Source organism: Arvicanthis niloticus, chromosome 23, assembly GCF_011762505.2.
Source record: "Arvicanthis niloticus isolate mArvNil1 chromosome 23, mArvNil1.pat.X, whole genome shotgun sequence".
Classification (NCBI taxonomy): domain Eukaryota; kingdom Metazoa; phylum Chordata; class Mammalia; order Rodentia; family Muridae; genus Arvicanthis; species Arvicanthis niloticus.
Genome location: NC_133430.1, coordinates 29,371,011 through 29,397,423, shown reverse-complemented (window position 1 = coordinate 29,397,423; position 26,413 = coordinate 29,371,011). Strand labels below are relative to the sequence as shown.

Genomic DNA, 26,413 nt, shown 5'->3' with positions numbered 1-26,413 from the left:
AAGGTCCTGGGGCTGGAAGAGAGCATCTGAGAGACAATGGATGAAAACAAGGAGGATTCAGCTAAATGAAGCCAGCGAATCAGGCAGAACCATCTGTAGTGGCCAGAGTAAAGAAAGCAACCGGCTCCCGTCTACAGGATTCCCTCACCGCCTTATTCAGGAAAAACTCCTAAACACTTCAGATTGGTCTCAGTGGCCCTTATCTGTGAGCTATGCACACAAGGCAGATAGCTCCTTTTAGCAAGCTCTGTCTCAGGCCTCTCCTAGAATGAGCTTGGTGAGAGAAAGAACATGACATATTCTTCTTAGCACTGCGTGGGGGAGAAATCAGGGAGAGTATCCCTGCAGGAGACTTGGGAACCTCCAGGAGGGCAGCCTGAGAGTGCAGAGTTTATCTTACTTCCAACAGGGCATTCTTAATGGGGATGGAGAGAGAGCCCAAAGGGCCAGAGAACTCTAAGGCCTTTGAGAGCAGAGGGCTATCCAGTTAAGAGGGAATCCTGCTGGAAAGAAGAGATGGTGGCTTGACCAGACTTGATCTTCCTGAGTGGACAGCTTCCTAAAGCCACCAGGGGGCCTGCACAGAGACTCCTTCCCCATTGAGAAGTTACAGTTAGATCTGGGAGAGTTAGAGGGCCTGAGAGACAGAAAAGGGTTTGATGAAGAAAAGCCAACAGTGCTTATGCCTAGAAAAACCAAGGCTTCCCTTCAAAATACTGCATACAATAGGGCATGTTCATTTATTTTTTTTATTTGTTTTATTTTGTTTTTAACCAGAAAAATTTAGAGATTCTGAAAGAGCATGCTGTAATTTTTAGGGTTTGCTCGTTGTTGTTCTTTATTCCTTAAATTAAGAAACAAAAATCAGGACCCTGTAGTTTAGAATTGTCAGTACATCCTGCTATTCTTTTGTTTGGTTTTGGTTTATGTTTTGTTTTGTTTTTTTTTGTTTTTGTTTGTTTGTTTGAGACAACGTTTCTTTGTGTAGTTCTGCCTGTCCTGGAACATGCTTTGTAGACCAGGCTGGCCTTGAACTCAAAGATCCACCTGCTTCTGTGCTGGGATTAAAGGCGTGTGCCACCATGACCAGCATCCTGCACCTCTCTCCCTCCTCTCCCTCTACCCCTCCCCCTCCTCCTCCTTCTCTCTCTCTCTGTCTGTCTACACACAGACAAGCAGACACAGACGTGCCTCCAAGCTGCTGTCCAGCCTCTGGAGGTCTGGTGTCTGTGATAACCCCACTGTTTTACCTCCTGCCCTCTCCAACTTGGACATGGCCATGATGGCTCACTGTGACAGAAAGCCTTTGGCTCCTGGGTTGGACTGACAAGAGTCTGGGGACAAAAGAGAAAACCTTTCCATCAGAGAGAGGTACCCCTGTAGGGGCCCAGAGTGAGGTGGGTGGAAAGTCAGCTCACAGAACTTCCAGCCTTGACTTGAGTGGCCACTTCATCCCTCCCTCTGCCTTATTTTTCCCTCCAGCTTTGTAACTGTGGGCTAGTACTTAGCCTCAGTTTATCTACCTGTAAAATGGAGCACTGATTCTTGCTGCTTAGGCTATGACTCTTAGGCTGCTTCTGAGCAGTGAACGGTGGTTAAAGATCACACATGGGGTATCACACAAGTCCCTGCTTTCTCCTCTCTCTCCATCTGAATCCACACCCACTCAAACCTGGAGTTGGATTCCAGCATAGCTTTCCCTTTCCCCCACTAACTCCTGTCTTGAGCCTGTTTTTTTTTTTTGGGGGGGGGGGGCTGTTTTGTCTTGAGTATGGTTCATAGCAGCATGATTCAGAGGGGCTGAGTCCTCCCTCTGGGGTTCACCTCCCATTCTATGTCATTAGCTCCCTGACCTAGCCAGTCTCTTGGGCTCTTCGGGCTCAAGATTCCTCCTTTCAAGATGACAGAACAGAATGTAGCTGGCCTTTCTGCGGGACATAAAAACACTCTTAAGAATTTTCAGGATATATATATATATTTTTAAAATGTGTATTTGTGTTAAATCCAAACAAGGATTTAATACTAGGCACTCCGTGCTTCCAAAATGACTGGGGTGGAAGACTGTGGGTGCTCAGAAGAGCAGAACTGACCCAACAGACAGAGCATTGTCTGTCAGGAGGGCTGTTCCTGGAGCCCCTGGGCTCCCCATCTGCTCTCTGGCAATCTAGGATCAGGAAGCTTCTTTGTGACACTTGCCTTTTTCCCCAGGCCTCTCCCCAGGAGGCAAAGCCTGGCATTGAATTTGTTGCAAAGTGACCCTTCCCTCTTCACCAAGGAACACAACCCAGCCTCAGGGAACCTTTGGGGGTGTCCCTCCACATGTACTGCACACAAAAACTGGCTTATTGGTAAGGTCAGGGGTCTCTGTGTTCTCCGAACACCTCCCCAGCTGATTCAAATCCCCTACCTAGCCAGTTCCATAAGACTGAGAGGCCACTGGGGATCCTGAATGGGGTTCCAGAAGGCCCAGGTTCTCACCTTAAATCTGTCTGCTCGTAGGCTTAGGTAAGTATCTGAGCCTTCAGGAGATTCAGCTACACCACATTGTACATCGAACACACCGTCCTTGGTCATAAAGTCTTGGGAGATGAAGGATAGTTTGGAGCAAGGACAGGCTCACCTCAGGGTAAGATTCATGGCCAGCTGGCAAGGCAGGTGTGCAGGGCTGTGAAGCAGAACCCCCAGTTTCTGTAAGTCCCCTACAGTTCTGCTCCTACTAGCGACCAGAGCAAGCCAGATGCACCAAGCTGGCTTCCTGGAAAAGGGTGATGGGGGAAGGGAGGAGGTTCAAAGGCAGGTGGAACTAGAAGGGGTTTACATGGCACAAAACTCATTTGTTTTGAAGGAGTGGGGAGTAATCTTTCCTCTTGTGTTAGCTGACGGTAATAGTTAATTGAAAAGACCAAGAAGGGCGGGGGCAGGCAGGAGGTACAAATTTGTACACCGGGTGGTGGTAGTGCTGGGGTGTGTGTGTGTGTGTGTGTTTGGGAGAGAGAGAGAGAGAGACAGAGAGAGACAGAGAGAGAGAGAGAGAGAGAGAGAGAGAGAGAGAGAGAGAGAGAGAGACAGAGAGAGACAGAGAGAGAGAGAGACAGAGAGAGAGAGAGAGAGAGAGAGAGAGAGAGAGAGAGAGAGTCCTGATTTGTGGCTATGGCGATTCTTATCTAAACCTAAGTGATGGCCTTATAGGAAGGCCAGTTCCTGCTGACTCATTGGCTGTGGGAAGGGTGATAGTGACTGAACCCTGAGCCCATGTCTACCATGCTTACTCATCCTTCTGAAAGTCTGGGAAGGTTTATATCCTTAGACTGGGACTCGGGCAAGGTCATCCCCTTTCTGCCATCTTTGTCAGTACTGCCAGCCCAGCGGGCGGTAATGAAACAGTCAGGCTTGAGGGCCAGCTCTGTCTCTTAGTAGGCCCATGACCTCAGTTGACTTGTTTAAGTTTACTGGGGCTTTGCTGTTTCTGTTCCTTGGTGGTTAGTTCCAGTGCCCTAGGGTCCTGATGAGGGCTACATGAAGTATTGCTTAAATGGAATTGGTTGCCCCAGAGTTAATGCTCGGTAAATGTTAGCAAGCAATAAGTTGACCCTTCCACAGAACTCCTTAGACTGTCTTTAAAATTTTTTTGATTTTATTTCTAATTATCTGCACTTGTGTGTACCAACATATGGGTATGTGATCATGAGTTTGAGGACCCATGGAGGCCAGAAGAGGGAGCTGGATCTCCTAGGGTGACAAGGAGTTGTGAGATGCCCAGCATGAATGCTTGGATTTGAACTCTAGTCCTCTGGGAGGGCAGCAAGTGCTCTTAACCTCTGAGCCACTTCCCCGGCCTTCCCTTCTCCCCCAAGACCATCTTAATTCTCAAATCACTCCTGAGACTTGACCTTCCGATGTCTGGATCATCTGGAAGTGGAGAGCAGAGAGCTGGCCTGGCTCGTTCGTTAGGCAGCAGTGCACCTGGAGGCCTGGGAGGTAGAGAGGGATGGAAGTTGGAGTTGAAGGCGAAGCAAGCTCTTTTTGACGCTCTTCCTGAGTTGCTGAGCATGGCTCAGAATTAGGAGACCCAGAGAAACAGCACATCCTGCTTTTGACAGTGGAAGGCAAGATAGAGAAGCATGGGCAGGAGAGAGCTATTCCCTCTCCCACCAGACAAGGTATGCAACCACGGAGGGGACCTGCCTCACAGACCAGCGTTCTCACCAGCCCTCCTGTCCCTCCTTGGCCCAAATCAAATCAAGGGTGTAATTGTTGTTGTTGTTCATGGAAAGGGTAGAAACAGTGGCTGCCATTGGCTGCAGTTTAAGGGATACTGGACCCTCCCTTCCCTGCATCTCTCCTCATTCCTGTCTCCAAGTTTAATGGGTGGCAAGAATGGTCCAGTAGAGACCCCTCAGCACCATCTCAGATAAGCTGATGGCTTGATAATGGCACTGGGTAATCCTGAGGGTGGATGTGGTTCTCATTGTCATACAAGGGAATATATGAACCACTTGTCTGCATTGTCACAATAACCCTGTGAAGCTATGCTGCCGTTATGACCGCCTTCCAGGTGTCAAACCGGAGGCTCAGAGAGGTAAGGGTGCCGTTGATGGTCACTATGATAGATCCAGATTAAATGAGATGTTCTGGCTTCAGAAAGCCAAATTCTCTCCATTCCCTTGAATGGTTCTTTGTCCTGTGCTGTGAAATTAGTGTCCAAAGAGTTACGTTCCTCAATACCTGCTATGTATGCTCCATACGTCCCAGCCATATGTAGCATCCTCAGACTGTTTCTTCTTCTTCTACTTTTCTTCTTCTTCTTCTTCTTCTTCTTCTTCTTCTTCTTCTTCTTCTTCTTCTTCTTCTTCTTCTTCTTCTTCTTCTTCTTCTTCTTCCTCCTCCTCCTCCTCCTCCTCCTCCTCTTCCTCCTCTTCCTCCTCTTCCTCCTCCTCCTTGTCGTTGTTCTTCTTTCTTTGGCTTTTCAAGACAGGGTTTCTCTGTGTAGCCTTGGCTGTCCTAGAGCTCACTCTGTAGACCAGGCTGGCCTCAAACTCAAAGAGATTCATCTGCCTCTGCCTCCCAAGTGCTGGAATTAAAGGCGTGCCCCACCACTGCCTGGATCAAGCTTCATTTTTTTTTTTTTTAAATTCTTGGCTATATACATAGTACAGTCTTTAAAAACTACTATTAACAATTTATTTTATGTATATGTATATTTATCTTATGTATATGACTATGCTGTCTTCATGCACTCCAGAAGAGGGTATTGGATCCCATTACAGATGGTTGTAAGCCACCATGTGGTTGCTGGGAATTGAACTCAGGACCTCTGGAAGAGCAGCTATTGCTCTTAACTGCTGAGCCATCTCTACAGGCTTCAAGCTTCATTCTTAATGGGGTTCATGCTTGGATATCCAAAATACTAACCCTTCAGTTTTCTGCATCTCTTCCATACACTCCAGAGCTAGCTTAGAGCCACATCTGGGTGAGGTTTTGCCTTTGGGGTTATAAATGAAATGAAGTAAGAATGCAGGTCTAGGATGGAGCAGTGTATGGAGAAAGGCTGGGTGCTGCTTTAGGTTTCCGTGGCAACAGCCTCCTCGCTGCCTCTGCCTGCTGCCTGAGAGCTCGGGTGGCAAGGTGGGAGAGGTGAACTATTGTCTCCTCCCCTCCCACACCTGCCTTGCAGGCCAGAGCCAGATGGAGATGGAACCCTAAACTGACCAGATTGCTGAATGGAACCCCCACAACCCTCCAAGCTTATGTGGGGACCTCATAGCTGAGGGTCTTCCCATCATTAGGCTAACAGCAATCCTCTCTCCAAATCCTAAAGGCTATAAATCCCTGAGGAGGATGCCACGTTTGAACCTCCGGGGTCTTCATGGGGTTTGGCATGAGTAGATGTTTGACGAAGTAGGTTCATCTTGTATGTGTTTTAAATTTTCTGTATATGAATGCTTTGCTTGCATGTATATCTGTGCACCACGTGTGCCTAGAGATTATGGAGGCCAGAAGAGGCTCTCCAGACCCCCTGGAACTGGAATTACAGATGCTTGTGGACCTCTGGGAGAACAGCCAGTGCTCTTAACCCCGAAATCATCTCTCCAGTCCCAGATCTATCTTGTTGGATGGGTTGATGGGCAAACCAGTGACCTGTCCCACTCTCTAGCCAGAGTTTATTTTAACTTCTTGAAAATGCTCTATTCAGTCTCCCCCATGGGTCTTTATCGATATGGTCCCCTCTGCCTACCCTTCCTCACTGCCTGGTGCTAACTCCTGAACCTTCACATCTCAGCTTGGAGGTCACCTTGTCAAAGGTCAAAAATGTTTTCCCTTTAAAAGAAACCAGCAAGGATCTAGGGAGATGTCTTAGCGGGTGGTTCACATTGCCAGTAACTCCTGCTCTAGAGGATCTGATGCTTCCTCCTGTCTGTGAGCATTTGAACCCCTGTGCACAATATACCCCCTGTAATTAAAAAATATATCTTTAAAAATGAATACATAAAAAACACCAAGAGATAGAAAGACAAGCAATAGAATTGTGGAAGACATCCCAGATAGAGGGGTTTGAGCAGAAGGCCCTAAGATGACTCTTCACCACATCTGTTCTTTCACAGCAAAGCTGTAGCTGAGTGGATGCTTCAGATCTGACGTGGACCTTCCCTGGAGAGCTGCCTCAGGTGGGAAATGTCTCCTAGGACGTGTGTGTGTGTGTGTGTGTGTGTGTGTGTGTGTGTGTGTGTGGTCGGGCAGGGTAGGGTGGGGTGTCAACTTCCAGTACCTTCTGCTTTGACATGGGCTCCCCCAAGTGGCCATTGCCAGAACTGTAGCTTCCTGCTGGAGTGGATCTCAAGCTAGGGATGGTTCACACCACACGGCTGCTCCTCTTACCCTGGGGATGCTATGCTGTCAGGCTGCTGTTCAGGCTTGTGATGGACATGCTTTGCGTTCAGTGTCAACTACGATAGATTAGCGGCTGAGCTTGGGTAGACAGTAAAACCCAAGACACCTCATTAGAATGAGAGGGAAGCAGAAGGTGCGGAGGGCACTGTGGGCTTTTGCTAGGCACTAACTCAGAGAGTGGGAATGTGAATTCTTATGTTTTCCTTCTTTTTCTCCATGCGAATCTCACTGTGTCTTCAACCCCTGCTATTTAAAAAAAATTTTTTTTTTTTTACTTTTTCTTTGAAAACTTTGCATATGTATACACTGCGTCTTGATCCTATTCATCCCGAACTCCCTTCGGCTCGCTCTGAGACCCTTAAAACCTCCCTTCTTTGCTTTCATACCCTCTTTTTAAAAAACATTGAGCCACATCACTGCTTCCTGCATATGCTTGGACGTGGGGGCTGCTCGCCAGAGCACGGGCAGCCTGCCGGTGGTACACCCCTCAGAAAAGATGACTTTTCCTCTTCCAGGAGCCAATCATTGCCAAAAGCTCCTTAGCTAGAGGTGAGTCCTGCCATGCCAGAATGTTGATTGTCTTGACTTTGTGCAGGTATTATGGAGTAACCGTAGCTGTTGTGTGCCGGTGGTACACTGGCCATCTCGCATCCAGAGGAGCACATTTTACAACGCCCCCCTTTCCCATCCTCTGGCTCTTATTTTTTTTTTTTTCCATTCCGTCTTCTACAGTGTTTCCTGAACCTTGAGAGGTGGGCAAGCTGATATAAATGCCCCATTTAGGGCTCAGTAGTCAGCAGCCGCTTTGTCTCAGCACCGGCTGCACTGCCTGCTGCCCACCACAAAAAGAAGCTTCTTCCACCAAGGTTCAGAGCAGCACTGATCTATGGTCTATTTTTGTTAGCTCAGTTCCCAGACCACTTCATCTTCTGCTCTCTTTTCTCCTTCATCCCCCTCTCCCATCCTTCCCAGCTCCTGGGATGACAGTCCTGCACCTCCAGGGACTTCACATCCACATCTCCTGTTACTGACTTCACATGTTGCTTCCCACGTTCCGGTCATTGCTCTGTAGGGCCCGCAAATCTCAACCCTCTAGACTCCCAACAGAGCTGTGGAGCGTGACAGTTGCTGTCACCATCCTCATGTGACAGATGAGGAAATGAAGGCGTGGAGATCTCTGGTGCCTTACTCGAGATCACTGGGCATGGAGTAATTGTCAGAGCTGAGCTCTGGTGTCACAGAACCTACAGAGTGCAACGGCACCCCGATTCCTCAGCCTCCTCACCTCCCTGGGTTCCTGGAGCAGCCCCTTGGAGCAGCTGTTTCTCCCCAGCGGTGGCCTGTGGTGAACAGCAGTCCTTTTCACTCTCCCTTACAGCTCCCAGGCTCTTCCTTGGTCCCCACTGAAGCCCCCGTCTTGGGTTGTGGTTCCTCTCCTTGGGACAGTTATCTACTGCTCCTCAGTCACTGGCTCTGCCCTGACCCCTCTCTTCTCTCTTTCAGTGATCTGGTCTTTTGCCTTTGACAGCTGCTCATGCTGATAGTTTTTGTCTTATGCTGATGTCTCCAGGTTGTCTTCTGGATCTGCACCCATTGTCTTTTAACTTGTCCAGCCAAACTAGTGCTGTCAGCCCTTCTCTCTATTTTTCCAGCCAATGACAGAAACTCCATTTTAGGGTTTTTTTTTTTTTTTTTCCAGTTTCTTGAGCTAAAACCCTCAGGATCATCCTGGCTTCTCTCCATCCTTCGTCTTCCCCATCCAGTCGGCTAGGAACTCTTACAGGCTCCGTGTTCAAAATGTCTAGCTGCTCCTCACCACCCTCCCGCAGCCAGCCCTGCCCAGATTTCCACTGTCTGGACCCCAAGGGTCCTCTCTGCTTACTTGCCCTTACTCTATCTCTGTATCCCCAACTAAAAGTATTCTTTAAAACTTAGGTGACCTCATGCCTCCAGGACCTCTCCTCTTCATCGCTTGTCTAGCAACAGAGTTTGTCCCTCAACACTGGGAGACCTCTGTCTTTGTTTAGGAGAGTGCTTTCCAACACAAGCCAAAGGATGGCTTGTACCTGCAGTGGTTACTGATCCTGACCTTGTATGTTTCTCCCCAGTAGGCTACAACAAAGGAGGGCTTCTTTATTCTCCACAGCAAGAGCATGGCACAAAGCAGTTGATCACAAAGTATTCGAGTTAATTAATTAATTAGCTAAGCCTTCTCTTGAATGAGAGCAAAGACACTCTGGGTAGGATGAGGTCTGCTTGTAACTGGCTTTGCATCTCGGGCTTACCAGGATGCAAAGCTGCACTGAGTGTGTGGACCTGGGCAGGTGCTGCTCTTCTTGGTTCTAAGACAAGGTAAGACAGGGAGGGAGTTTACCAGCTAGGGACATGGATCAGTCAGCCAAGTGTTTACCTAGAAAGAGTAAGGACTCAAGTTTAATCCTCAGGACCCACATAAAAGCATCAGATGCAGTGACTTGTGGCTGTAATCCCCACACTGGAGAGGCAGAAACAGGAAACCCCTGGGATGTTCTGGATAGCCTGTTTAGCCTAATTGATGGGCTCTAAGCCCAATGAGAGACCCTGTCTCAAAAGATATAAAGCATTCCTGAGAATGACACTTAAGGTTGTCTACTGGTATTGGCTTGTGCACACACACAGACACACACACACATACACATACACACACACACACACATACACACCCCAACACACCAACCAATATACTTGCACATAATAAATTACATTAGACAGGGAGTTTTTGAGCCATCCTCTGCACCAGGCATTCTGCATCCTTAGGGACTTCTTTTTCTAGGTCAAGCAGTACAAAATAAGGAATCACTCAGGGAGTTAGATATTCTCTGTTTGTACAGCCATGAAGTTTAGACTATTGTCACCTCGTGGTGTAAGGCTGGTGCCACTGAATGGGCCAGCTCTTCTCCTTGATGTCATAGTTCCAAACCCAGCATTGGCCCCTGGGTTTCACATGTCCCCAAGTCTAGTTGATCGGCGTCCTTGGTGCATGTCCCCATACAGCAGCTTTACGTGTTTTGCAGAGTGGGGAGCAGTCCCAGAGTCTGACTGAGACCTTCTGCCTAGCTGGAAGCCTACGTGTGCCCAGAATGTCTGCCTCTCCAGAGAGCGTGAGCCAGAAGTATCAGTATCGAAACATGACAGTGAATGAGTGTTTCCAGTCCCGGAGCACTGTCCTCCAGGGGCAGCCCTTTGGGGGGATCCCCACTGTGCTTGTATTGAACATCATCTTATGGGTGGTAAGTCTTGGGTGCCATGGAGAAACACTGGGAGGTCTTAGCCGGGATCTGCTGTGCAGCTCTGACAAGGGATACAGTGGGGATGCCAGTTCAAAGCACACCAGCCATAGTAATGGTACCGCCTAGGTGCCCCAGGTGGGAAAGCTTTGGGGTTGAAAGACAGACAGAATTTTTGGGGTTCTCTCTATACCATCAAAAAAAAAAAAATAAAGAAGTCCATCACCTTTGGGCCTTCCTTCTCTGTCCCCTTGCTGGTGCTGTCATGGGGTATTCTCATTTTAATTACTCCAGACACACCCTCAGCTCCTCCATGCAACAAGCTGACCATCTATTTACTGTGTCAGGAGAGTCCCAGTTCAAAAGGACAGCTCCTCCCAAGACAGAACTTATCATCTGATTGGGGGAGGGGGGGCTCCATAGATTTCAGGGATAAGGTGTTCCCCTCATGGGAGTGAAGGGGGCTGGTGCAGAAGAAGGCATATGCGAAGTCTCCCGCTCCACTTGCTTTTCTGGGTCTGCAGTTCGTTGTCTTGCTTTACTCCTTCCTCCGGAAAGCTGCGTGGGACTATGGGCGTCTGGCTCTGCTGATACACAATGACAGGTAAAGCAGGACAGGGTGGGGACAGCCCTACTCCCCAGGGAGACACTGCCTGGTCTCCTGCCCAACCTGCAGGAAGTGTCTCATCAGCAAGTGGCATCCTGTCCCTTGCCTTTGCCCCTGCACTGACCTCCATGAAGGGGCCGGAATGTGAAGGGCAGCCATCACTGGGCACAAAGCCATGTTTGTGTCTGGTCTTAGACTTTCTGGAACCCATGGCTTGACTCCCAAAGTTCATTATGCACCCGGCAACAGGGGTTCTGTCTATACCCAGAGCTGTGTGCCTAGCTTAGAGCTGAGGCCTGCAGGTCACAGCTATGGGAAAAAGCAACCACTGTCCCTCACCTAGAGAACCTAGAGGGAGCAGGGCAGGTGCCTGAGAACCTTGTCTCTCTTTTTCTATCTCCCTGCCTCCCTTCCTGGCGGCCAGCCTGACCTCGCTGATCTATGGGGAGCAAAGTGAGAAGTCATCTCCTTCGGAGGTTTCCTTGGAGGCGGAACGCAGGGACAGGGTGAGTACTGGGAATGGCCTGGGCCCTGAGGGACTCTAGCCCCGGGCAGGCAGTCATTGGTGCACAGACTAGTAACTGCTTCTTCAGGCTCCCAGATTCAGTTTTCCCACTAGAAATATGGAAGTATTAGCCATCCCTAGATCCTAGAATGCCTTTCTTTCATCATTCAGGGATTCTTAACGTTGTCCAGCCCTGTCCAACACAGCCTGTGTTCTGTTTTCTCTTTCCTGTGGGCTTCTGCCATTGCCATTCATTTGACCAGTTTCCATGGGTACCTGTGGTATGTCCACTGCTGCCCTGGGACCAGGAGATGGACAGTAGACACCATGGGCCAAGTTGCGCTTCATGGTACTTTCTTCAAGGGCTGGGAGACAAGCAGGTAGATAGTATATAGGACAAGGATAAATGCATGATGGGAAAGGGGGACGAGATCTTTGTGATGGTGCAGGATGAGAGTAGCATTGTGGGTGTGGTCAGGAATGGTGCTGGGCAGAACATGACGTCTGAGCAGAGAGCTGCTGGAGAAGAGAGGAAGCAAAGCAACTGGGTGTCATGTCTGTGTGCATCAGCATCAATTGCTGACTAAATAGTGACCTTTCCCTCACCTCTCGCCCCTCTGCAACTCCTCAAATACGTCATCACCTCTGACTGCACCAACGCCCCTAGGCCAATCAGTGGCCTTTGGCCACTGCCTCTAAGTCCTTTGGTCTCTCTTCATCCTAGTCCTCATCCTAGCCTGTCTCTCAAAAAGAGGGGTGTGTCCAAATGGTGGCCTGAGGGTCACATATATCCCAGGATAGTTATGAATATGGCCCAGCTGATTTGTAAATGGCAGTGCTATATCACAATGTCAAAAAGTTGGCACATGTGCTGGATCTTTCTGCCTTCAACAGATAGATCAGGATCTCTCAGAACAGATAGAATCTGAACAGAGGAGGACATGGCATGCTGGTTTTTGTTTTCCTACCTCTCTGTGCAATCTGCAGAGTCTTCCCCTGACTATCCCAAGCCCCCTCCCTCTGCCTCTATATTCTCTGTCTCTGAGATACAGCTTCCATTCTCCCAACCTTGGCTGTTATCACCATGCTCCTACCACTAAACGTGTTCTTCCCTCTAGTCCCAAAGGCCTTTCTAGCCTGTCCTCTCCACATGAATAGCATGCAGGAATTCTATATGCTCAGAGCATCCTATGACACCCTCCACCCAGTTCTAATCCCCAATCTCAGCCATTCCCTGCCACCACCTCGCTCTTACCCTAGGCACCTGAGCATGGCCCGTTCCTTTCCCAAGTTGTGTTACTCTTACTGTCTTGATCTTGTTCCTCCCCGACCAGCCCTGCCCAGGCTCCCCCAGTCTCTTGCCTGTGTGGCTTCAGCAGCTCTAAGAGATCCCTTGAGATCCTCCCTTGTTCCCATCTCATCCATCCCCCAGCTGCATCCGGAGCCACGCATGTGAACCGAGACACTGGTTCTCCTATGCCTGTGTTCGGTGTCTTCCTAATGCTTTTCCAATCCATTGCAGATGTCTTTCCTCTACAGCCTGGCAGTTTGCGCCCTTGCTCCATCCATATCCCATCTGTGTCTGGGCAGTGGATGTTGCCTCTTTCCCATCTCAGAACCTTCCATCTATTTCCTCCCTCTCCTTCCCCAGCAGCCCTTTTCAGAATCTTCTCATCTTGAGATTCTGACCAACCTGTTTGGGTCCAAAACTTGTGTTTTCTGCTCAAGGAGAAAACATTCTTTAAGATCCCCAACCCTGTCTGTAATGACCCCTCACCTGCATGGCCAGATTTCTGTGTGTGCTTCCTTCCCCTAGTGACCCCTGCATCCCACTGGTCGAGACTATGTTGTAATTAGGACAGTACATCTGTTGTGTGTGGTAGGTGGAAACACATTTCTTCTGTGACCCACCCCTTCAAGAGACCAGATCTTCTTCTTGTCAGGCTGTGCCCCATCTAATATATGAATCCTCAGGGGAGTCATTCTGGCTCTCAAAGTCGAAGGAAGACATCGACACTGGCCTTGCATTGTATGCAGGCTTATTTTCAGACCCACTACCCTGTACCTATGTGCGTATGTTTTGCAATGCTAAAAAGTTTCTTTCGTAAAAACTAAGAAGCTTGTCATTGGCCTAGACACCCCAGTAAGTTCTAAGTCACCCTGGGATATAGTAAGACTTTATCTTAAACAAACAAGAGAAAAAAAAGTAAGAAGGTAAATCATTACGCAGGAGGAGGGCAGGTCCAGGGAGGTAGTGATTACAGCAGTGAAGGCTCTCAGCCAAGTGGGTCCCCCTGGAGTGCTCGGGCAAGCCAGGCATTTGTTATTACCCCCTGTGTCATAGGATGAGGAGGATAGGGACAGAGAAACATCCACTCTGCAAAGCTGTCACTCAGTCTCATCAGCTGAGTGGGCTCCTGCCAGCTGGCGGCCCTTCCCTGTCGGGTGGGCTCAAGAGAGAAGGAGCGTCTTGCTCTCTGGCTGCATTTCAGTTACTGACTTTTCTGCGGGGTGTTGGTTTCAAGGACACGGCGTTAGTCACAATTTGACAATCTATGGGGGGAAAGGTTTACTTAGGCTCAGTCAGTCAGAGGACTCAGTGTGTGATCAGCTGACTGCTCTACTGAAGAGCAAGAGACTGAGAGGGAGGAACAAGGTATACTCTTCAAAAGCGTGCCCCGCTGACCTACTTTCTCCTCACCTTAACAGCCCATTCACCTGTATCAATGGACTGAGCCATGAATGATGTTAGCAAGCTCACATCTTTGCAGTGCCACCAGCTGGGACCAAACCTTCAACACAGGAGCCTTTAAGGGGGAAGGGATGCCACTTTATACTCAAACTTAGAAGGTGGGCCTTGTGCCAAGGGAACAATTGACTTTCTTTTTGCCAGTTCTTGCTGCTCCCTTTTAGGGAAGACCTGTCTCCACTCCCTTGGTTCTAGAGGACTGCCTGTCAAGCGGGCCTGCTTTGTTCACAGAAAACATATACATAACCAAAACAGGGCTAATCCAGAGTTGCAACCTTGTCCAAGCTTTTGTTAAACTTCTGGGACCCTGGAGGGAATTAAACAAATGAAGGCACTTCAGTGACTATCACCTCTGGCAACTGAGAGCCACAGGCTCTAGACAGCCAGCCTTCCCAAGCTGACTCTCCTCTTGGGGCTCCCCACAACCTTCTCATGGCTGCGGCTGCCTTTTCCTGATACCTAGAAACTCTAGGCAGCAAGATCTAAGAAAAAAGCCTCTTCAGTGGAGCAAGACACTGAGATGCAAGAGCCCAGGCTCGCTCAAACTGATTTTAAAACAAAGGGGTCATTTAAGGGAAATGTCAAATTTAGGAAAATTCAAGAGAAACAGCTGCTTCAGGCACAGCTAGATGCAGGTAGTCCAGCATTGCCAACAGGGCCCCTCTGGGGTCCACTCTCATCTGAGCTGGCTTTGTTTTCAGGCTGTGTGCATGTGGCATCAGAGACGGCATTAAGACACTGCAGAGTTCTGTCCCCACACCCACATCCATCCTCTTAAGAGAACTTTAAGTAGCTTCTTTTGGGTCATTTTCCCATTGGCCAGTTTATCATGAACAGCACTGGACCACATGTGTAGGGGGATGGGGATTTCTCAGGAGGAAGCCACAAGTGACAGAAAGTAGCAGCATCCAAGAGTCTGTCCTGCCCTCCTTCCAGGCCCCATTCCCTGTATCAGAATGGCACTCACTTCCAGGGAGACATCTCCCTCAGTACTTACCCCATTCCAGAAAGTTCCCTCTATGGAAGGAGACACCCCCCCCCCCCCGCCCCACCACTTAATCCTTTGTTCTCTGGGTCCCCAAAGCCAGGCAAAGTAATCCATGCTGGCTTTTCTCAGTTTCTCTTCTTTTCCCCCAGGGCTTCTATTCCTGGTTCTTCAACAGCCTAACCATGAGGTAAGTGCCACTCTTGGAGGTTGTGATAGTGTTGTCCAGGGTTTGAAGTGAGATAGAAAAGGGCTGCAGAGAACAGCAGACCCTCCCTGGATGACAGCCTCACCTAGTGTAGGCAGAGTCCTTTCCCAGGTTGTAGCTGGTATATGGGAACTGAGTACAACACTCTGCTTCTGACACCTGTCTTCTCCTCAGGGAAGGACCCCATGTAAAAGCAGAATCATTATTCCCATAAATACAAAAGCAAGCCTGTAGATTCTACTCCAGGAAAAGCTATCCTTTGCACACACGCTTGGTGTCTGTGTTCATCATAGGCCATATTTGTCAAGAAGAATCAAATATCTGGAGCAGAAGGGCAGATGTCCCCTCCCTGAGCCTGGGTGGTAAAGGCGTGGCCTTGCCCACCTCATCTTCTGGATTAGAGCTAGACCACAAGACACATGTTCTCTCTCATTTGCTCAGTACCAGACATTTATTAGAGTGAGCCTTAGCTACACCCATAGTGCAAAGACATGCAGACACACATATGCATACTTATTATCATACAGGCATGTATGATCATGTACAGAGGCATGTACATTCATGAAGACTCATTCATATATATATATATATATATATATATATATATATATATATATATATGCATGGGCATGTACACTCATTCATACTTACATGCATGCATGCATGTACTCGGCCTTTCCTTGACTGCGTTGAGTCATATTAATTCCAGGCTCTCTCTAAATATTGCCCATCTCCTGATCCTCCTCCAGTATCTTTTCTTGCCAGGTGACACCTGCTATACATGGTGCAGCCTCGCCACTCCTTAGAGACTGCATTAGCCAGGATTCTCTAGAGTAACAGAACTCATAGAGTGAATCTCTACATAGAAAGGGGCTTTATTGGGATGGCTGACAGTCTGTAGTCCAGCTAACCCAAAAAATGGATGCCTATGAATGGAAGTCCCAAGAATCCAGTAGTTGTTCAGTCCACGAGGCTGGATGTCTCCGCTGGTCTTTCTTTAGCATGCTGGCATCCTGAAGAAGTAGGCTCTAATGTCAATGAAGGAATGGGCTGGCTGGTAAGCACCAAAGCAGAGAGAGAGAGAGAGAGAGAGAGAGAGAGAGAGAGAGATTCCTTCTTCCATGTCCTTTATATAGGCTGCCAGCAGAAGCTGTAGCTCAGATTAAAGGTAGATTTCCCCACCCCAAAGATCTGGATTAGAAGAGGATCTTCCCACTTCAAATGATTTAATTAAGGGGAAAAAAAAATCCCTCACAGGTGTGCTCAGCCACTTGGGTTTTAGTTAATTCCAAATGCAGTCAGGTTGACAACCAAGAAGAGCCATCACAGGAACCCTGTACTAGCAGCTTGGGTGGCCTTGGTACTCTGCTTCCTTGTGCAAAGACTGCTGGACTCCATGTGTCTCCATACCCATTCCTAGTTAGTGGCCACCCCAAGGCACTGCTCCTTCTCTTTTGGGACCCCAGAGGGCACAGGAAACTCTTGCTGTTTTCCCAGAGGGCACAGTGGGCATCCCCAACTGTGCCTAGAACTGACTTCCACGGGGTGGGGGTGGGGGTGGGGGCGGGGCTCAGCATGGTCTTGGTCTCCATTGCTCCTCCCTCACTCCCTCACCACAGGCCTCAGGAAGTAATGGGGGAAGAGGAGTGTCAGCTTCTCTATGCTGGGCAGCATCTGACCAGTAGAGAGCAGTCTTTCAGATGTCTTCACTCCTCTAATTTTGTTAATTCATTAAACATGCACAAGTCAGAATGCACTTTTTTTTTTTTTTTTTTTGGTTTTTCGAGACAGGGTTTCTCTGTGTAGTCCTGGCTGTCCTGGAACTCACTCTGTAGACCAGGCTGGCCTCGAACTCAGAAATCCGCCTGCCTCTGCCTCCCGAGTGCTGGGATTAAAGGCATGCGCCACCACCGCCCGGCTAGGCTACGTATTTTCATTACTAGAAAGATTAAAGTCCACTGTCACACTTTCACAGAAACAACCTCACTATTTTATTATATATAATATATTATACACACACACATACACACACAGACATTTTTTTCAAGGACATGGCCTCACTATGTAGCCCAAGCTGGTCTTCAGCTTGTGATCCTCCTGCTTCAGTCCCCTAAATGCTAAGATCACAAATTTTCACCTGAATTAGGCCTAGCTTACTTTTGTATTTTAATTAATAATTTTTATCAATATGTTTATTGGTACTGTAATGAACTACTGAAGGCCAGATAACTTTAAAGGGGGAAAAAAAAGAGGCCTCTTAAGTTAGACATTCTGGTGATTCAAAGGCTTGGTGCTGGCATCAGCTCAGTTCTGGTGTGGCCCCCTGTGTGCATGATGTCACACACATAGGCAAGGTCATGTCTTAAGGCAGGAAGCCAGACCACAAGGCAGGAGTCTGGTGCAAGTTTGCCTTCTTTTTTTTTTTTTTTTTAAATAGTTCTGGAGTCCAGATCAGAGCCCTGTGCAGCCACCGAGCCCCTCCAGCCCCAGAGACAAGCTTTTATAATTGATCCTTGCAAGAAATAATTGATGGGTCCCCCTGAGAGTTACCTTCTGGAAGCAATGCTCCCCAGATTTCTCTTAACAGCTCTCCCACTTCTTAGCATGGTGGAGACCAGGCGTCTAGCACAGGAACCTTCAGGAGGACAAACCACATCCTAACCACAGCTCTTGTCTGAACAGCTGTTCTCCTGGCAGGAAGTGCAGACTAGATATAGGTCTGTAGGTTTGGCAGATTCACAGGCAGGAGCATTGTGGGACATTTTTCATTCCTTTGCATGGGAATGAGAGGATGAGAGTTGGGATGAAGAGGTCCTCTCAACTGACTGAATCCTCAGATGTAGAGAAAGGAACCCCCAGAGGACTTTGAAGCTGACTTTCTAGATTTTCTCCATTGCTGGCATGTAATCTTGGGTTCGTTTCCTAACAAACTTGAAATACCCTGACAAAGGCAACTTGAGGGAAGAAAGAGTTAATTGGATTCCCAATTTCAGGTCACAGCCGGGAAGTCAAGGCAGCAGGAACTTGAAGCAGTTAGTCATATCACTTCCACAGTAAGATCAGGATGCAGTGAATGGATGCTGCATTCTAATACTCGGCTTGTTTTATCCAGTCTTATACAGTCCAGGATCCCCTGCCCAGGGAACGATGCCACCTAAAGTGGGCACCTCTCCCCGCCTAGTCAATGTAACCAAGACAATCTCCTTCAGACATGCTCACGTCTGGACTCAATCTAGACATTTCTCTCATTGGGACTCCATTCCCAGGGGGGTCTAGATTGTACCAAACTGACCATTAAACCTGAGCATCACAAAATATCAGTGGGTATGTATAGGGAAAGAGAAAGTGTGATAGGAAAATGGAGTGTTGGTAAAACAACAAGACTTCACATTGCAGGTGTCTCTGTGGCATCAGCGAGAGCAGAAGATTCAGGTCACGGTGCTATTGCACATCTGTGTGTAGCTTTTAATATGTGAGTGCCTGAGCCTGCAGGTCAGTGACGAGGTCACTGTGCAAGCTGTGTGTACTCATGTTCATCTTGACCACCACCCCACCCCACCCCAAGGCTCCTATCAGAGGGGATGTCTATGGGGATCACACCGTCAACATCAAGGAAGGCGGGAAAGTGGGGCCTTGTATTACATCTAGTACCCATGGGAATAGTGCCATAGATGACAGCTGGACCTTTCACTGAGCAGAGATAGCTCAGCCAGAGTCCCTGTGCGCAGCCTCCTGTGCAGTCTACTCTACTCAGAGAAACAAAGGCCAGCGAGGTTCTCTGTCTCCCTCATAATGGGTGCTTGCAATCTGCCAGGCAAAGGGGCATTCAGAAAAAAGAGAAGGAATTCCCACTGGGGGGCTCAGGAAAAGTGTGGCTTTTGAACTGGGATTTGAAGGATAGAAAAATCTCCAAAGAAGTCATTGTGGAGGCTGCTTCAGAAGGAGAGGACAGTGTGAGCAAGGTTGGGGGCAGAGGTTAGTAGAGAGTGACAAGAAGTGGGCAATCTTCTGCACTACCTAAGATCAGGGCTCCATGGTAAAGTCAGGAGGTAGGAAACAGTGCCAAAGGACCCAAGGGGATTGTGCCTGGGATGGAGACTTCTGGGACTGATCCACAGGCAGAATGTGAGGGGAACAGCAACGGACAAAGTCCACAGTCAAGGAGGCTATTCTAGTGGCCGAGGCAAAAGGTGGCCATGACCTGGATTAGGAAAGTGGTCAGGGACACAGAAGAGAATCACCTGGTAACAGTCAGTAGACCGTGGCCTGGTTTAATTTTATTATTTATTTATTTGAAGTAAGGTCTTTCTACATAGCCCTGGCTGTTCTGGAACTCACTATGTAGACCTCACCAAGTTGGCCTTGAACTCTCAGAGATCCTCCTGCCTCTGTTCTGGCTCCCAAAGTGCTGGGATTAAAGGCATGCACCACCACACCTAGCTTAAATGCCAAGTGTAAATGTATTTACCTATTTGACATAGGGTCTCTCTCCATATCCCTAGATGTTCTGGTACTCACTCTGTAGATCAAGTTGGCCGCAAACTCACAGATCCTGACTTTGCCTCCCAAGTGCTAGGATCAATGGTGTGCACCACCACACCCAGCTTAAAATGCCAAGGGTTTCTTTCTTTCTTTCTTTCTTTCTTTTTTTTTTTTGTAACTCATTTATTGTATGTGTATTGTTTCACCTACATATATATCTGTGCACCACATGTGTGAGTTAAGACAGTTGCGAGCTGCCATGTGGGTGCTGGGAATCAAACCCAGGTCCTCTTGGAAAAGCAGCCAGTGCTCTTAACCTAACAGCCATCTCTCCAGCCCCCACGGCCTGCTTCTAAAGGAAGAGTTGGAGGTCTTGTTTCTGGGGAGAATAGTAAAAGCAGAGAATGGGAGAGGGGAAAGAAGGTCACGTGGCCCAGGCAAGCATATGAAGTGACCAGTCAGCTGTTGGAACAACATTAAAGCTTAGGAAAGCTGTCAGAAGAGAAGTTGTAGCCTTGACAGATGGGGGCTTAGAGATTGAAGTTGAGTGACAGAAACAGCTGGGTTACCTAAGGGACAGGATCAGCAAAGGCCCAGCGAGGCCTCACTGAGAGAGAGGAAGGGGAAGGGGACTCTTGTAAGGTATGAGATCACAGGAGTCCATCTTGGCATGGCTGCCAACCATCAGAAGAGGATGTTGACCTTAGTGACCTGGGTGTGTCTTGAGGGGGCATTTCTAGGGTAAGCAGATGTTCGAGGTGTGCAAATGGAGAGCAGAGCTTACTTTCTGAGAGGCGTGTGGGAGGAGGGAAATAAGGTATTATAGAGTCCTGGGGAGGAAACAAGATGGGGGTGCTTGAGGGAGTCGCTTGGTTTATTTTTCAGTAACCTATACAGGCTTGAACCTGATCGGAGTTTAAGGGGCAAGGTGTGGGTGGGTGTAGAGAGAGGAGAATATCAGAAGAGGGGACAGTAGAGACAGCAGGTCTTCAAGACAAGTGGAAAGGAGGGAAGAAATTAAAGCAGACGGAATTAACTGCGGGAGAAAGGCATGGAAACTCTCCTGGGGAGTAATAGAAAGAATGATGGAAAGAAGACCCTGAGCTGGAGGCAGGATGGCTGCCCAGGGTTAGCCTGTTGAGTCCAGCCCTCCATGCTTTCTGCCTTTGTGGGGGGTGGGGTGAGGTCTCTGGATATTCCCCCTCCCCTCCACCACTGTATCCACAGCTCAGATATGCTCTTCTTTCACACGATCATATCTGGCTTCCCGATCCTGCAGCAACGCAGGTCCCCCTTCTCCCATGGCTTCTCATCAATTCTCAAAGACCCCATTCTTGGGATTTAATTCTCAAGTCTAGGGCAAAGGCTCACAGACAGAAAGGCAGAAGCTCTGAAGAAGTCTCTAAATTGAGATAATGAAAACCTCAAAGAGTTGCTCGAACATTTTTTTTAATCACGGTGTTTGAAAAATCTGCATCCTGCACTAGATGTTCTAGAATGTTCTTCAAACTAGAATGTTTGAAATTGAAAGGAACCCGATGAGCCTGCCTAGAAGGTAGGTGTGGAAAACACACGAATGAGGAGACCACATGGTTGTGAACATGTTTGCATGTGTGGGGGTTTGTGCCCACACCTACCCACATGAGTGTGTCTTGTGATCACGTTACCATGGGTTTTATACCCTAAGCCCCTCACCTGCTCTGAAGGCCCTGCCTATGACAATATTATCAAGTCTCCACACTCTTCATACTCATGGTGGGCACCAAACTTTATAGCAACCTTTGAGGGGACAAACCATCTTCAAACCTTAACCATCACTAAGAAAAACTTGCACAAGAAACAAAGGGAAATTATCCAAAATGATTAATTAACATCATAGCACCTGCTGTTTTTGTAGAGGACCTAGGCTCAGTTCCCAGCATCCCCCACCAAGCTCTACTTTTAGGGGACCCCACACCCTCACACTTCAATGGACACCTGCACACACACAGACTCATGTAGGCAAGCACACATTCACACAATGAATAAATCTTTATAAATCATCTTGGGTTTGATAAGAGTGTAGGAGTTTTTTCACCTTCATATTTTCCAACTTAAACATTCGTTGCTTTTATCCTGCTTTTAAAAAAATGATTCGGGGGGCTGGAGAGACGGCTCAGTGGTTAAGAGCACTGACTGCTCTTCCAGAGGTCCTGAGTTCAATTCCCAGCAACCACATGGTGGCTCACAACCATCTGTAATGAGATCCAGTGCCCTATTCTGGTGTGTCTGAAAAGAGTGACAGTGTGATCACATAAATAAATATTTTTTAAAAAAAGATTTATTTATTTTTATGTGCTATTTTGCCTCCATGTACATCTGTATGAGGGCATCAGATCCCCTGGAACAGGAGTTACAGACAATTACGAGCTGCCACATGGGTGCTGGGAATTGAACCCTGGTTCCCTGGAAGAGCCATCTCTCTAGTCCTTGCTATCTGCTTTTGAGACAGGGCCTCTTGTAGCTCAGGCTGACCTTGAACTTACTATGTAGTTTAGGATAGCCTTGAACCCCTAGTCCTCTTGCCTTTACCTCCTAATTGCTGAGATGACAAGAAAACATCTTCAGCAGCGCACTGACATCACATCCAGACAGACAGGGCAGTTATAAATCATGAATCTATGGATTCTTACCCTTATCTCTTGATAAGTGTGTTGTATCTTTGCTGGATGTCACCTGGGAGTGAAATTGCTAAGTCCTAGAGTGTGCGTGCATTCTCTTTCAGTAGCTAAGGCCAGCTGCTCTCCGTTGTGTATGGCCCTTGTATATACTCAGTTCCCATAGAGGAAAGTGCCCAACACCCTTGCCCTCACCTACATTTGATCACTGTCTACTTTCTCCTTTTGGCCAGCCTGGCAGTGGTTTCCACGTATTGCCTTCGAGGCGAGGGAACTTAGCAATACAGAGCTTTTATGAAGGGACACATTCGTGTCGTCGGTAATGCTGTGTCCATTGCCAGCAGCCCAAGCCCGAAATGTTTGCAGAAGGATTAGAGGGCTGTCTGACTGTTGAGTTCACAGGGCACTGGGTTACTTCCCGTGCCTATAGCATAGCCTCTCTCTGTTGCACCCGTGTTCTCTGACATGCTCTCCAGGCACTCTTGAGGCATTGAGAAGAAGGGCAATATCTTCCCCAAGGTTAAAATTTGGGGATAAGATGGTCTTCTTCCCAGTGTTTCCTCTGCCTACCCCCACACAAGCAGTAGTCTCCATGGTACCTGAGGAATGCTCTTGTTTGTCTCTCGCAGGGACCGGGACCTGATCAACAAGTGCGGGGATGATGCGCGCATTTACATCATGTTCCAGTATCACCTCATCATCTATGTGCTCATCCTCTGCATCCCCTCCCTGGGCATCATTTTGCCCATTAACTACATTGGAACTGTTCTGGGTAGGCAGCGCTCAGCAGGCTGTTGGCCCTGAGCCACTCGCAGCTTAGTAGGCTGGTGGATAAAGCTTGGGCCCTGTGGGTCTAGAAATCTGGCTTTTAGTTCTTTTTCTGGAAGGCAGTTGTCATGGGTCCTTAGGCAAACCCTACTTCAGTTCCCCATGCGCAGACTGGAGCCTTGTCTGATCCAAGGCCCGGGAGAGCACACGCTCACAGTTCAGCCTAGAACTGTCTATAAATGCCCCTGTACCTTTGGAGGACGGGTGGCTCACTGGAGAAGCTTCTGAGCCCCTGCTTCTCCCCACGTGTACCCTGGTGGACACAGCCCTGTACATGTAGAATTTGTCTGATAGGACTTCCGCCCACACTCGTTTGTAACAGGGCTGCATTGTGAGTGAGGGCTTGGGTCCTAAGTTAGAAAGATCCTGCCTGGTTCCACAACTTTTCCCACATCTACTTCCCATTAAAAAAAATGCCTTCTCCCAAGCTAACCACGCATTTTACCTTTAGAATCTGTTCCTTCCACTATTTTAGACATAGAGAAAGAGGTGTGCCAAGTACCTGGTGTTCTGTGGGAGCTCAGGGAACAGCAACTGTGTCTTCCTTAGGTCGGTGGGAGGGACAGAGCTGTGGGAAGGCTGGTGTCCAGCGGTTCCTTTGATGTCCATATGGAAGCCAATTTTACCTCATGCCTCAGGTCTTCCCTGTTTCTCGTCAGCCAGAGCCTGAATGAACCCATTTTGAGTATGCCCTGGACTGCAGCACTAGAGGGAGTGTTCCTGCCATGGCAGATTCTCGCCCCAAGCACTAGCATGTAGCGGTGACAGTACAATGCAGGAGTCTTAGATGTCCTATGAAGCCTGGGTCTGTCTGGACAGACAGATTAATACACATGGCCAAAGGGATCTACTTTGTTCGAATACGACAATGTCCCGTTTTCTGGAGTTTAGGCCTCTTGTTGGGACTGTGGCCAGCATTGCTGATGTCATCAGTCTGATGGTGGCAACACAGCCAGCTGGTTCCCTCAAAGCTAGTTTGCTGGGTGTCTGTTACATGCCAGCCGTGCTGTGGGGATTCCCCGCAGACACTTGGTCCCACAGATGAAAGCCCAAGTCAGCAGCACCCCCCCCCGGAGGGCAATGTTTTTGCTGGAAGTTGGGGACAAGTCTGGGGACCAGAAGGAAAAGCAGATGTAGGTGAGACGCTCTACATCCTTGGTGTTCATTCAGGAACCTTGAATTCTATCCACACCATAACCACCAGCAGTGTAGAGGCCAGGATCAAGGTTGTCCCTTTCTTCTCTCTTTCAGACTGGAGTAGTCACTTTGGTCGGACCACCATTGTCAATGTCTCTATAGAGTAGGTACCTGGTTTTTACTCTCATTCTACTGGCCGGGTGCTAGCGGGGACAGAAGGGCCACTGTGTGGTGCCCAGCATGAGTATGTGTGTGCAGATGAGGCAAGCTTGGTTTCTATGGAATCCAGGGCCTGAGTGGGATGGCCTCATTCTCCTGGTGGGGCAGGACTTGGAATGCCTTAGTTTCCCCAACTGTCTTGAGTGGAACTACCCACACTGGCCGTTCCTGAGGACTGTAGAAATGGTCCTATTTGCATAGTGTCCTAGTTAGGGTTTCTATTGCTGGGATGAAAGACAACAACCAAAAAAAGCAAGTTGGAGAGGGAAAGGTTTATTTGGCTTACACTTCCATGTTTTAGAGTATCATTGAAGAAAGTCAGGCCAGGAACTCAAGCGGGGCAAGAGCCTGGAGGCAGGAGCTGATGCAGAGGCCATGGAGGAGGGCTGCTTACTGGCTTGCTGCTCATCGTGGCCTGCTCAGGATCACCAGCCCAGGGACGGCACCACCCACAATGGGCTAGACTCCCCCCCCCCCCCCATTAATTAAGAAAATGCCCTCCAGCTGACTCTTATGAAGGCATTCCCTCCATCGAGGTTTCCTCCTCTCAGATGACTCTAGCTTGTGTCGAGTTGATGTAAAACCAGCCACACTTAGTAAATCTGCTCCTGGGAAGACCCTGTAGCAGGGTAAGAGTGGAATATATTCAAGATGCAGTATCCATGACAACCCCGGGTTCAAGTCATCCCTCAAGTAATGGAGTGACTCACCCATCTGCCAGCCTGCACTTCTGGTGTCCACAGTAGGACAGAAGAATCAGAGGATAGGTTGAGGCTTCACTGTTACCATCTATTGCTTCTGCATCTGGGGAAAGCCTCACCCCAGATTCAGCCCTTAAGCATGGATAATACCCATTCTCAAGCCAGGACCCCGCCCACTTGATTGGTAGCTACACCAGATGTGGCCCTGCCTGTCTATGCTAAGGTTTGCCAAGTGGCTTGGTCAGCTTCCTGACCAAACTTCAGAAGCAGCTCCCTGAGATGTAAGCAGGACCCATCCCACCCCATCCCCACCTGCCTCCCATCTCCACCCCACCCTGCCTTTGGCCTCAGAACAGACTAGCCTTGCTAGAGTTCTCTGGTCAGCAGAAGGTAGTTATGGAAGCCTTTCCCGTCCTCCACCAACCAACTCTGCCCTTCTCAGTGTTACTGGTAGGACCAAGCTACAAGCACCCTCTGAGCCAGTCATTCTGAAGTGCCTCGTGTCCCTTCCCAAGCACTGGAAAACTATACAGCAGCATAGGGCCTTCAGTGTGCACGATTCCACACTACACCATGCTGAAATACTCTTTGAGGACTTGCCCTTGCCCCGGTGCAATATTTGAGTGGCTAGGCATCTATTTAGGTAGGCAGAGGCCTGTGGCAAGTCAGGCACTGAGACAGAAGGAGTAGACCTGGCTTGCTCTCCTCAAGTCTTGCCACTCAAGCTTCCAAATAGTAATTGTGCCCAGAGACAGCATCCTGTGAGCTGCATGCAAGGGAGAAGCAGAGCCCGGTGGTCACCAGGCAGTGAGATTGCCTGGCCCTTGTCTCTCTTCATATGACCCAAGTCCTCCTCATTCAGCCTACTGAGCATCCATGGGTGAGAGATGGCTATCCATGTACATGGGCAGCTATGGCTCCTCTCCCTGTGACCTTAGTCAGGTTAGCCACTGTTCTGACCTTCCTTTCCCTATGGATAAAATGGGGGGGGGCGGTTAGTCAGAGAGCCACCCAGAGGGTCTGGTGAGAAGAGCTTAGTCCCACCCTGGATCTGGTCAACTGGGAGTCGTGTTGTAGTGGAATGAGTCTAGAGACGCCATGACAGTGGAAGGGACGGCTGGGAATACTGATGGCATGATGGGGGTGGCGCTCCGGAGGCCTGCAGCACGGACGAGTCTTGT

General features: G+C 48.7%; 1 protein-coding gene across 1 annotated transcript in view; it reads left to right on the top strand.

Moving 5' to 3' along the window:
* Tmem63c (transmembrane protein 63C) overlaps positions 1-26,413 on the top strand; it is a 65,448-nt gene that overhangs the window by 18,746 nt on the left and 20,289 nt on the right. The window contains 7 exon segments of the mRNA XM_076921572.1: positions 6,603-6,665; positions 9,942-10,157; positions 10,679-10,758; positions 11,186-11,267; positions 15,153-15,190; positions 22,977-23,119; positions 24,427-24,475. Coding sequence (XP_076777687.1) covers positions 10,008-10,157; positions 10,679-10,758; positions 11,186-11,267; positions 15,153-15,190; positions 22,977-23,119; positions 24,427-24,475 — 542 coding nt within the window. The 5' untranslated portion in view covers positions 6,603-6,665; positions 9,942-10,007.